The sequence below is a fragment of the Chiloscyllium punctatum genome, chromosome 16 (genome assembly GCF_047496795.1).
Source record: "Chiloscyllium punctatum isolate Juve2018m chromosome 16, sChiPun1.3, whole genome shotgun sequence".
Classification (NCBI taxonomy): domain Eukaryota; kingdom Metazoa; phylum Chordata; class Chondrichthyes; order Orectolobiformes; family Hemiscylliidae; genus Chiloscyllium; species Chiloscyllium punctatum.
Window position 1 is genome coordinate 2790025 of NC_092754.1, and position 12942 is coordinate 2802966.

General features: G+C 40.4%; 1 protein-coding gene across 3 annotated transcripts in view; it reads left to right on the top strand.

Moving 5' to 3' along the window:
* Positions 1-12942, top strand: part of cfap74 (cilia and flagella associated protein 74) — a 203653-nt gene that overhangs the window by 50667 nt on the left and 140044 nt on the right. For all 3 annotated transcript variants that reach the window (XM_072585989.1, XM_072585990.1, XM_072585991.1), the window contains exons 6-7: positions 1019-1123; positions 7902-8063. In XM_072585989.1, coding sequence (XP_072442090.1) covers positions 1019-1123; positions 7902-8063 — 267 coding nt within the window. The remainder of the gene's footprint in view (positions 1-1018; positions 1124-7901; positions 8064-12942) is intronic.

Sequence of the window (12942 nt, forward strand, 5' to 3'; positions counted from 1 at the left end):
GAGATGACAGGCAGTCTGCTCCAAAGCCAATAAAATAAGCAGATTGTGAGGCCTAGTTTTTTTTAAAGAGTTGGAACAATAGAAGCAGCCTGAATGGGTACGGTCAAGCTCTCAAAGAACCAGGATTTTTAGTTTTAATTTTTCAATAGCAGTTGCTGCTGGGGTCTTGAGCCAAGGTTTGGAAACTGCAGTACATCTCTCCCTGCTACTCTCTCTTAGAGATTTATCTTGAGGTTTTTCCTCTTGGACTGGAGAGTTGCATGAGAGATAACCTATTTAACTGAACTTGCCTTTGCCAAGGGTGTGTTTATAGGATATTGCTGTATTGGAACAGTTACTGTTTAGTAGCTAAATAAGCCATTATTCTGTTAAATTTTCCAATAGAGTTAATTATTTCAATTTATTCTTTCTTTTGTTGTTTGTTAACTATAGTGTAATGAATAAAGTGTGATTTGCTTCAAGCCTGTTGGTTTGACTAATTAACTTACATGCAGAATGCAACACCTGGCTGTTGCCCTTAAAATAAGAAAAAGTGGAGTCTAGGCTACCTTCTTAATATATCTTGAGGGGGTTTGATCTGGTCCATAACATCCTCTAAGCCAGAAGATGAAGTAAGTAAGGAAAAGATTAAGCATAAAGGAAAAGGAAGTACTTGTCTCTGGAGTCTGCAGTTTGGCGCTTATTGTGGTTAATTCAGATATACCATGACAAAGGTCATGTGCATTCATAGAACAATATTTTGTATGTATAATGTGAATTTGTACTTATATAGTAACATTTCTTTTTCTGACTCTGTATAACCTTTAGCCTGATTACAATCTGACTTGTGACTTGTGTCATTCTGCTGATAAAATTGGTTTATAAATACAAATTGTTGTTTAGGTAGTTCCGTAATGACAAATATGAAGAAAAGAATAGATGGTGAAAATTAGATGAAATGAAAAAAGCATTTATTGCCTTCAGCCATAATAATTTTGCTTATTATTAATATTTATTGTTTCTCCTGACGTTGTTCCAGTGCTGCTTTGTTTCGTCTTCGGGCACAACACAGACGACTGTGTGATGAGCTTCGAGGGGAGGAAGACCTTCAAGCAAAAATTACTTTGAAACTGCAAGAGAATGAGTGAGTTATAGATTGAACAATGACGTTTGCAAATGCATTACTTTGCCATAGGAGTAGTTTAAATGTTTGTACCTGTTTGTGATATGCCCTGATAGTTGCTTATATGTGGTACTCAAAAGAAAATGTAGATGTATTTCTTCAAATTCTTATACTGATATTTTCCTGTGGTCTGTTGATGAGGATTGAATGACCTAACAGCACTATTTTACAGTAGTTGCATATAAAAAACATGAACATAGCTGACATATGTGCCCTATTTTGACATAGAAACCTTCTTATTAGCAATAACTTCACAAAAAAATGAAGTGACATTTCTCAGCAAAAATAACCCAAATCAAACGTCCGAAGACATGCGCATGAAAAAATGATTATTTTCTGGTTAGTCTGCTCATTGATAAGAATTTGTACTAAATTGAACTGTAAGAGCATACATAATTAAGGAGTTAAAAATCACACAACACCAGATTATAATCCAACAGTTTTAATTGGAAGCACTAGCTTTCTGAGCGCTGCTCCATCATCAGGTTGTTGTGGAGAATAAGATTGTACGAGACAGAATTTATAGCAAAAGTTTACAATATGATGTAACTGAAATTATACATTGAAAAAGACCTGGATTGTTTGTTAAGTCTCTCATCTTTTAGAATGGCCATGTTGGTTTCAGTTCTTTCATATGTAAATTGCAAAACCGTTTTTAAAAAGTTTCATTCTCAAGTGAACTTTAACAATTGGTGTCATGTCATGTCAGCCCAGATAATGTATTGAAGGTGTCAGCTGTCTGTGAGGCTGTCTGTGTCACAATGGTCAGACTGATTCTAATCTAAAAAACGGATTTACAGAATCTTACATGGATTTGTGCAGTTTTTGAGCAAAGTAAAATGTAATTCTGCAAGTACAAATTCACCCCAAAAACTTGTGTGTGTATGTGGGTCTGTGGGGGGGGGTTATGATTGTCTGTGAGAGGATGTGTATACATGTGTGAGTGTAAAGGGGTTTAAGTCTGTGAGAGGGCGTTTGTGGGAGTGTATGAGAAAGGGTCTGAGTGTGTGCACGTGTGTGTGTCTGTGTGTAGGAATGTCTATGTGTGTCCATATGCCTGTGTGTGCCCGTCTATCTGTGTGTGTGTAAAGTGCAATGGGGTCACCTGTAGTGTGACATGAACCCAAGGGCCCGGTTGAGGCCATCCCCATGGGTACCAAACTTGGCTATCAGCCTCTGCTCAGCCACTTTTCGTTGTTCCTGAAGAAGGGCTTATGCCCGAAACGTCAATTCTCCTGCTCCTTGGATGCTGCCTGACCTGCTGTGCTTTTCCAGCAACACATTTTTCAGCTCTCATCTCCAGCATCTGCAGTCCTCACTTTCTCCCACTTTTTGTTGTTGCCTGTCCAGAAGTCCACCTTGGAGGACGGTCATCCGAAGGTCTGAGGTTGAATGTCCCGGACTGCTGAAGTGTTCTCCGACTGGGAGGGAACACTCCTGTCTGTTGATTGTTCTGTGGTGTCTATTCAACCATTTCCATAGCCTCTGCTTGGTCTCTGTCTGGTGTCATACAATCTTATTCTCCACAATCACCTGATGAAGGAGCAGTGCTCCAAAAGCTAATGCTTCCAATTAAACCTGTTGGACTATAACGTGTTTGAAAAATATGTTGCTGGAAAAACGCAGCAGGTCTGGCAGCATCCAAGGAGCAGGAGAATCGACATTTCGGGCATAAGCCCTTCTTCAGGTGCTTTTCCAGCAACACATTTTTCAGCTCTGATCTCCAGCATCTGCAGTCCTCACTTTCTCCTAGTTGACTATAACCTGGTGTCGTGTGACTACCATCGATACCACTAACTGCCGGCTTAAAGTGGAGAGGATCTCCAAGAAGATCACACATATCAACACACACATCGAGTTTCTACAGAAATGCAAGCAAGCATGAAAGATCCCAAAAGGATTACGGATCAAAACCTGCTCAAGTCGACCTACAGCACAGACTACATGGAGAGACTTTGCCATCGCACCTCTCGCAAACTCCTCAATCACCTCATGCACCAACTCTACAGCAGGCGCCACAGCCTTGAAACTAAGATGGAGTCCATGCTCTTAGCTTGCGCGCAGGATACAGCAGTACAGTTATGGGAAATTGCCAACAAGCAAGGTGACAAAACTACATCACATACATGCACACCAAGAACAAAATACTGGAGAACCTTGGCATAATCACCAACAGTAGCCAAGCCCACCCTGGCACCAAAGTGGATAACATTATCACCAACTTTGACAACTTCGATCGTCAACTTCGCCACACCCTTCAACCGGAAGAGATTGAAGTTCTTAGCAGGGGTCTCAATTTCCGCCCCACCACCAAAATGGACCCCATGGTTCTTGCAGCAGACACGGAGGAATTCATCAGACGAATGAGACTCTGGGAATTCTTTCAAGCTGCCAGCAATAATCCCAATGAGCCCACCGGTGAACCTGAAGAGTCATCACAGGGATCTGTAGAGGAGCGACCAAAGAAGGAGCCAACTTGGACCCCACTGGAGGGCCGCTGCCCTGGGCTTGACATGTATGCTCAAACCATCAGGAAATATATAACTGCCTGATTCATCAGCCATACCCACAAGGTGAAGCAGAACATCACCCGATCACAACGCAACGCTATTCATGCTCTCAAAACCAATCATAACATTGTCATCAAACCAGCAGATAAAGGAGAAGCCATCATCATTCAGAATAGAACAGATTACTGCAAGGAAGTGGACTGACAACTAAACAATCAGAAACACTGCAGGCAACTACCAGCTGATCCGAGCAAACAGCACACCCTTGAATTAAACACATTGATCAGCACTTTGGACCCAGTCCTTCAACGTTCCCTATGCACATTCATTCCATGTACCTCTCGTGGAGGCAACTTCTGCCTTTCGAAGATACACAAAACCAATACACCAGGACATCCCATCGTATAAGACAATGGGACTCTGTGTGAGAACCTCTCTGGCTATGTCGAAGGCATCTTGAAACCTATTTTACAGGGTGTCACGACAATTCATATTTCTTACAGAAACTCAGCACCCACGGACTAATAAAACTGGGAACATTCCTCATCACAATGGACGTTTCAGCACTCTACACCAGCATCCCCCACAATGATGGCATCACAGCAACAACCTTACTACTCAGTACCAACAACTGCCAATCTCCAAGCATCGTCCTACAACTCATTCACTTTATCCTCGATCACAACATCTTCAACTTTGACAACTAGTTTTTAATCCAGACACATGGAACAGCCAAGGGGACCAAATTTGCACCCCAATATGCCAACATTTTCATGCTCAGGTTCTTCTCTGTGCAAGACCTCCAACCAACATTATACACCAGGTACATTGACAACATTTTCTTCCTCTGGCTCCATGGAGTCACTGAAAAAACTACACTCTGATATCAACAAGTGTATACCACCATCAAACTCACCGTGGACTACTCTTTACTATCTGTCTCATTCTTGGACACATGCATCTCCATCAAGGATAGGCACCTCAGCACCTCACAATAGCACAAACCCACGGCTACATTTCTCCAGCTTCCAGCTGAAACATATTAAAGCAGCCATCCGCTATGGGCAAGCCCTATGCATATACAGGATCTGTTCAGATGTGGAGGAACGTGACGGGCACTTGGAAATACTCAGGGATGCCATCATAAGAATGGGGTACGATGTTCAACTGATCGACTGCCAGTTCTGATGTGCCACAGCGAGAAACCATAATGACCTCCTCAGGAGACAGACACGAGCTGCAACCAACAGGGTACCCTTCATTGTCCAGTACTTCCCAGGTTCTACACCATGTTCTTCACTGTCTGCAACACATTATCAATGAGGATGAGCACCTCGCCAAGACCTTCCACACATCTCCGCTAGTTGCCTTTAAACAGATCATTGTTCATAGCAAACTGCCCGGCTTTCAAGACAATACCTTATCACGGTAGACGCTGCAAGATGTGTCAGAATATCGACACGGATACGACCATTACGCATGGGGACACCTCCCACCATGTACGTGGCAGGTACTCATGTGACTCAGCCAACGTTGTCAGTCTCATATGCCCTGAGGCATGGTACATTGGCGAGACCAAACAGAGGCTACGGCAACGAATGAATAGACACCGCAGAACAATCAACAGACAGGAGTGTTCCTTCCCAGTTGGAGAACACTCCAGCGGTCCGGGACTTTCAAGGCAGACTTTGGGACAGGCAACAATGAAAAGTGGCTGAGCAGAGGCTGATAGCCAAGTTTGGTACCCATGGGGAGGGCCTCAACCGAGACCTTGGGTTTATGTCACACTATAGGTGACCCCATTGTACTATATACACAGACAGACAGACAGGGACACACAGACATATGGACACACATAGATACTCCTGGACACACAGACACACACACAGAACTCCTACACACACACGCACACGCATACACGCATGCAGACACACACGGACCCTCTGACATACACTCCCACACAGATCCTTTCACAGACTTAAACCCTTTTACAGTCACACACATACACACACCCTCTCACAGATACTCATAACATCTGCATGGCGCCAATAGTACGTAACGCCTAAATGTGTCGAAGAAACTTCAGAGTGAAGCAGCTTGATATGATGAGGGGCTGAAAGCTTTCTGCTCAACAGCAAACCATCCCTGCAGGCTTTGTCCAAAACAACACGCATCCTGTGCTTCTCTCTTTGAAGAATGCATAAGGACAGGGGTTAAAAAGTCTGTTTCAACTTTCCTGGAGAGTGCTACTGAGACTGGACATTCTCACTTGTACCAGCCTGTGTTCAAGAATTGGCGTGCTGTGAAAGTTACAATTGATCCCCAGCCTATGTTGCAGATAAAGTTGCTTTCTCACTCAGTGCTATAAGTCAGCTAGCTATCAACCAGTCAAAAGGAGATAGGATAACAAAAGCCCTCCCTTTCTCTGAATGCTGGGATCCAGTAACCGTTGAAGGGTATCAGAATTACAGAATCTCAATGAACGTAGAAAGCTAAGGATTAAGAAACTGACTACTCAATTACCACCATCAATGCTACTGATAACCTCCATTGCAATATCCACAAAATTCAACTATCCGCTCTTCATAAACAATTCAGTGATTGATCCAAAACTTTTATATTTTTGCATTTAACTCTTATTTCTAATCTGTGAGTATGGCTTTGCATTGCTAATTCTTCACATGCTTGGTAATTATTAAACTCACTCTTTGTTAACTCTCTTAAGCCTGGTTAAATGGGACAGCATGGTGGCACAGTGGATAGCACTGCTGCCTCACAGGACCAGGGAACCGGGTTCAATTCCAGCCTTTTGTGACTGGATGTGTTAGCATGTTCTCCCTGTGGCTGCGTGGGTTTCCGCCTAGTGCTCCACTTTCCCCCCACAGTCCAAAGCTGTGCAGGTTAGGTGGATTGGCAATGCTAAATTGCCCCGTCGTGTCCAAGGCTGTGCAGGCTAGGTTAGCCATGGTAAATGAGGGGGTTATGGGGGATTGGCCAGGAGTGTGGGTCTAGGTGGGATGCTCTTCCAAGGGTCAGTGCACACTTGATGGGCCAAATGACCTCTATTTGCACTGTAGAGATTCTGCGATTCAAATAAAAAATGACTTTTTTAAAAATATAAGTTCATTTGGAATGTGAGAATGGCATCCACAAGAGAAGCAATCCTGTAAGGTTAACTTTGTTGCAACCAACTAAAAGGTAGGCGAATAAGAATATTCATCCTCCTCACCAGGGAGCTTAATGGTTTTGGGGTATCTTGTCTGGATTGTGCTGAATTGAGGAACATCGCCTAAGATCTGGTCATAATAAAGGAGATGTTTGAACTGCCATTCAGGTGAATTTGTAGAAATTAGTACTACTTGTGCATTTCCCATTTCTTCTAACCTGAATTCATCTTGGAAAATCTAATTACCTTGATATCAGTGGCCCATGTTAAGGTATACTGTATTCTTTTGCATCAACAGTAAAGTGATACATTTTCAGCTGTGGTGGAATTTCTTGTCACTTTTGTGTGAACAAAGAACACTTCTGTATTTTATGTCAATAAGTTTACCTTAGTGCCAGAAAAAGTGCTTAACAATAGAGCAAATAAACATAAAAATGGTAAAACTGAAATTTATTGAATTTAAACATTTTACCATATATATTTTCTATCAGATATTTTCACTGTAGATTATTTATATATAAATATTTTTAGAACAGTATTGTAAGGTTTTATTAATTGTGATGGCATATGGTTTATTAACTTATAGCTTCAGCTTTTAGATTAAATCATTTAATTGTTGTATTAATTGAAATTTTATCTCACAGTATTTTAGAATTTTACATTTCAATGTTTGATTATTGTCGCATTTTATATTCCTAATATTTTCAACTATGATGTGGAGGTGCTGGTGTTGGACTGGGGTGGACAAGGTCAGAAGTCACACGACACCAGGTTATAGTCACTTCACCTGTCAAAGGAGCAGCGCTCAGAAAGCTTGTGGTTTCACATAAACCTGTTGGACTATAACCTTGTCTCTTGTGAATTCTGACCTGGTATTTTAAAGTTTTTTACAATAAGAGTGGTGATAGCAAAGAAGCTGAATAATTAACTACTTACACCAGCATTTATTTTGAAACGGTGTTTATCTACTACAGAAGAATTCTTCTGTACACTGTTTACTTTTTGAGCTTTGATAAAGATTTGCTCAGAGATGTATTTTAGTTTGTTCTTTACCCCATTTCAGATGTGACATGTTTGAAGTTGAACTTGAACAAGGAAAATTGATGCGACTCTATGAAGAACATAAGAACGATGATGCAAAATATGAAGCACGACTCTTACTAGAGGCAAAACAAAGACTGGAAGCTGAACAGACAGCAATTTTACAAGCAGAGAAAAGAAAAACGTTAGTGAAACCTAACCCAGTAATTTGCTTTACTCTTAGTCACTGCAACAGTATTGTTGTAATCTGACAAACAGTCATGCATTTCAGTGCGAGACCTTTCACAGTTTGTATAAACTTTCTAAACCTCTCATTATTGGCTAAACATCAAAATAACACTGCATGTAAATGAGAGCTGCAGTCAATTATTAGTCACTGGGAATGTTTACTCAGCGTTTTATCAACATTTTTGTATTGCTTATTTATATATGTTGTGCTTTAAAAAGATAATGAATAGAACATACAAAAGCAAAAAACTGAAGATGTTGGAAATTTTTAACTAAAACAAAAAATACTGGTATATTTAGCAAATCAGAAAGCATATGTGGAACATTACATACCAGACTTGCTAATTATTCTAGCATTTTCTGTTTTTATTTATGGATATAACATATTCCACCTATTGTTTGGTATTAAAAAAAAACATTTCAAGCAGACATTTAAAAGTGAACAAATACTGTAATCTGAAACAAGGGACACTGCTTAAAGTATAATACCTGAACTGGAAAACAATGGGTTGTTTTTTTCACTGTATCTGGTAAGACACTGATCCTGAAACTCGGTTTTGCTTGGTCGTCAACATATTAACAGTGGAAAACCTTTAATTTGTCATGGCTGTGTTGAAGCTCCCAAGTACTACGGACATTTTTAACATGTGATTCTATAATTAGTTTTTTTTTCAAAAGCGGTGTGATAAAGCAAAAAAGAGCTGCAAGTGTAAATTAAGTGACTGAATGGAGAGAGAGTCCTTGGGGGCTCCGAAAGCTTGCAGTTTCAAATAAACCTGTTGCACTATAACCCGGTATCATATGATTTTTGACTTTGTCCAACCCAGTCCAACACCAGCACCTCCACATCGTGCCTATATATAATAAGGGAGCCTCAAACAACAACAACCCTTCAAAGAGTGGAAGAGGCAAATTAAAACAGACTGGACTGTGATCTTTTGTGACTACAGAGATAATAGGAGACTGATAACCTTGCTCAACAGCAAGCCAACTCCTGCAGATAATGTACAAATAACAGACGCACAATTTGTGTTCTTCCTGTTGAAGAATACACAATTTCAACTCTGCTGGAGTGTTCTACTGGAACTCAATGTTCTCATATGTACCAGCCTAGATTTGAGTATCAGTGTGCTATGAAGGTCACAGACAAAGAATTATCCCCAAGTTACCCCAGTATTGCAGTTAAACACCCTCTCTGTCTCAGTCCCAAGTGCTAGAAGTCTACCAACAAGCTAGCTACCAACCAAAGAAAATGGACAAGAAATAGACCATCACTCTGAATGCTGTGATTAAATTCATAAGAGAATAGATGTAATAACATACAGGAACACAATTAGGCCACTTGGCCCATCAAGTCTGCTCCACCATTCGATCCTGGCTGATATGTTTCTCAACCCCATTCTCCTGCCTTCTCCCTGTTACCCTTGATCTCCTCACTAATCAAGAACCTATCTATCTTTTAAAAGGATCAGATCTACAGAATCCCAATAAATTTACAAATTTCAGCATCATGAAACCAATTATTCAACTACTAATATCAATGCTCCTGGTAACCGCCACTGCAATGACGCAATGTTCAACTATTATCATTTTACAAACAATTTAAAGATTGATACATATATCTCATTTTTGGACTCACCTCTTATTTCTAATCTGTATATATGAATGTTGCATTAGTATTTCTTCTAACTTTTTGTGATTAAAAATTTGCACTTTTTGTTAAATCAAGAAGTCTTACTAATTTGGCTCTTTTTAAAAACATAAGTTCATTTTCTGAGATAAAAGTATTATTGTGGGTAAATCTTCACAACTTACCTTTAATTTGGCCACTCACTCAGAAATCTCACAGACAATGAAGTACTGAAACAATAATTCAAACTTTATTGCATGTAGTAAACCAAATATTAGCCTTCAAGTGAGCAAATATAAACCTGTGACCCAACCTAACTATTACCCGATTAATGGTGAAATCTGGCTGGGACTTCAACCAACAACTGGAAGCTGGAAGTGTCCAGGGATCAATCCTTGTGCAGTGTCGTTCTTTGAAGTGCTGCTGTTGCATTGTTCTGGTTTTCGATTCTTATACAGGTTTTTGCTCTTCAGTGTCTGAGGTGATACATCGATGATTTTGTTCGTCTTTCATTTGAGTTACTCCAAGTCTGTAACTGGCCTTCTTATCAAAAATAATTTCTTTGTTTGTTGTTACATTTGGCATTGACTGTCTGTTCAAAGTCACAGATTTCCTGTGATTAACTCCTTAAATTCTTCTGCAGGGCAATCTTTGTCCTTTGCGTCAATGTAGCATCCAGTTTATCAGGCGAGTGTCAAAACAGTTTTTTTAATGCAATCTCACCAAGACGTGCTTGAGTCTTTGCATAATAGCTTGTCTTTATTCCTTAACAGTTTATTCCAGATGGAGATTTTTTGTTGTGTGTAATAGTTTATGATTTGTTGATTCATTCAGTCTACGAACAGTTATTAAAGTTCTTAAGTCTATAATATTACAGTATCCACATGGGAAGGGATCCTTTTAAAATTAACCATGTTGTAGCCAACTGATGGAGTGGGAGAATAAAGAGGGGAGCCAATTCATCATCTGGGAGTTTAATGGTTTGGTGAATCCATTTGGAACCATAATGAATTGGGGAATCACGCTTAGATTTGGATGTAGCAGTCTTAAAGCACGTTCAGCTATTGAAATAGATCATGCTGTACATCTATTTATCCACCTTTATTTCATATTAATTTACATTCTTACTATCATGGTTTGAAAATGAAATTGACCCAGCATCCACAGCCTTTAGCAAGAAGAGTTCCAGATTTTCACTAGCATTTGCATGGAAAATTGCTTTGTGATTTCATCCTTAAATTGACAAGCTCAAAGTGTAAGGTTATGTTCTCATTCTGGACTCCCAAACCACCAGAAAAATGTTTCTTGGTATCTATGATTTTGCATTCCTTAATCATTATGAACAACTTGATTAGATGATCTTTTAACTTGTACGTTCAAGGAATGATACCTGGACTTTAGGGGTTAACTTCTGTGAGGGGAAATTGCACAAATCAGGCCTGTTTTCTCTTGAAATTGTAAAGTTAAAGGATGATTTTCTCAAAGTCTTCAAGATATTGACAGGAAATCTAAAGATAAGCTATTTGGGGGTTGGGAATTCTAGAACTAGGGGCACAGTCTAAAAGGTAAAAACAATGACTGCAGATGCTGGAAACCAGATTCTGGATTAGTGGTGCTGGAAGAGCACAGCAGTTCAGGCAGCATTTCGCTGCTCGTTGGATGCTGCCTGAACTGCTGTGCTCTTCCAGCACCACTAATCCAGAGCATAGTCTAAAAGTTAGGTTCAAATTATTCAGAATAGTTTTGGAAGCACTTCTATATTCCAAGGTTGCAATAGGTTTGCAGCTGTCTGCACAAGTGGCAGTTGATCTCAATCAGTTGTTATTTTTAAAATCAGACATAGGTACATTTTTGTTAAACAAAGCTATTGAGGGATATGGCCAACGGCAGGTATATGGAGTCATGCCACAGATCAGCATGCTCTCACTGAATGATGGTACAGGCTCGAGGGGCTGAATGGTCTACTCCTGTTTCTATGTTCCCATGCTGCAAGCAAATGACCAAATCTGATAGTCTAAAGGAAGCAGTTTAAAGTGGGATCAACAGGGCTGCAGTCAGTCAAGGATGCCACCACGGGGCTTGGCGATAGTCAGGCAGTTGGTCCTACCAGAACTGGAGTTCTGAGGAAGGGTCACTCAACCTGAAACATTAACACTGATTTCTCTCCACAGATGCAGCCAGACCTGCTGAGCTTTTCCAGCATTTTTTGTTCTTGTTTCTGATTTACAGCATCCACAGTTCTTTCAGTTTTTATTTAGTCCTACCAGAATCCAGGCATCCATGTCTTTGTCGTCTGTGGATTTGGCCATGGCCATCCCTGCAGACCAAGTGTGACCAATCTGGGGGTTCAACACAGAGAGATGCACTCCATGACTTTTGGTGAGATGCATGTGAAGTGGCAAAGTTAGAGTGAATGGTAACCCATTGAGTGTGTGGAGCAGACCAAAGATATCGTTATGGAGCATAGAAAATCATTAACCTTCTTTCCACACTGCAGTGTGTTTAGTATTAATCTGAACAGAGCACAGATCATAGTGGCACCCATATCCCAGCAGACTGTGTATGGTGGTAGGTTCTCCTTTCCTGGTCAACAGAATAATGCGCTGCTCTCCCCTCCACTTAAGAAAACACTTTGAAAATGGGACAATTTAGCGCTATCACATTGCTGATTGTGGGAGCTGAGTGTGAGAAAACTGGTTGACATATTTCCCAGGTGAGACTGACTACAATTCAAATACACTTAATTGACTGTAGAAGTACTCTGAGACATCCTGAAGTTGTAAAGGGTGCTAATAATCACAAGGCTGTGCATTTTAAAATATTGTGAGGATGGTTTCTTGTGATATTCTCATATACATTTCCAGTAGAACGGAATCCTCACTGGGCATATACATTCACTACAGGGTCCATTCACCAATATCTTCACAGTTGGGCAAACTAAAGAGCTAGCTTTCCATTCTGGGCCATGTACTGAATGTAGATGCTCAAGGACCAGTGTGAGAGGCACTTCTGAAGTGATGTGCAGCAGGGCTTTCAACACAGTGCCAATGTGTGAGTAATGGAGGGTCTTTACAGAGTGCTTGATCCAGGCAGTGCATGCTTAGATTATCATTCACTAAGTGTGGTCTGTACAATGCACCGTCACTTCCTGGTTGAAATGAATTGAATTGATTTAGCAACTGATGTCCATTCTTCAAGGATAGGA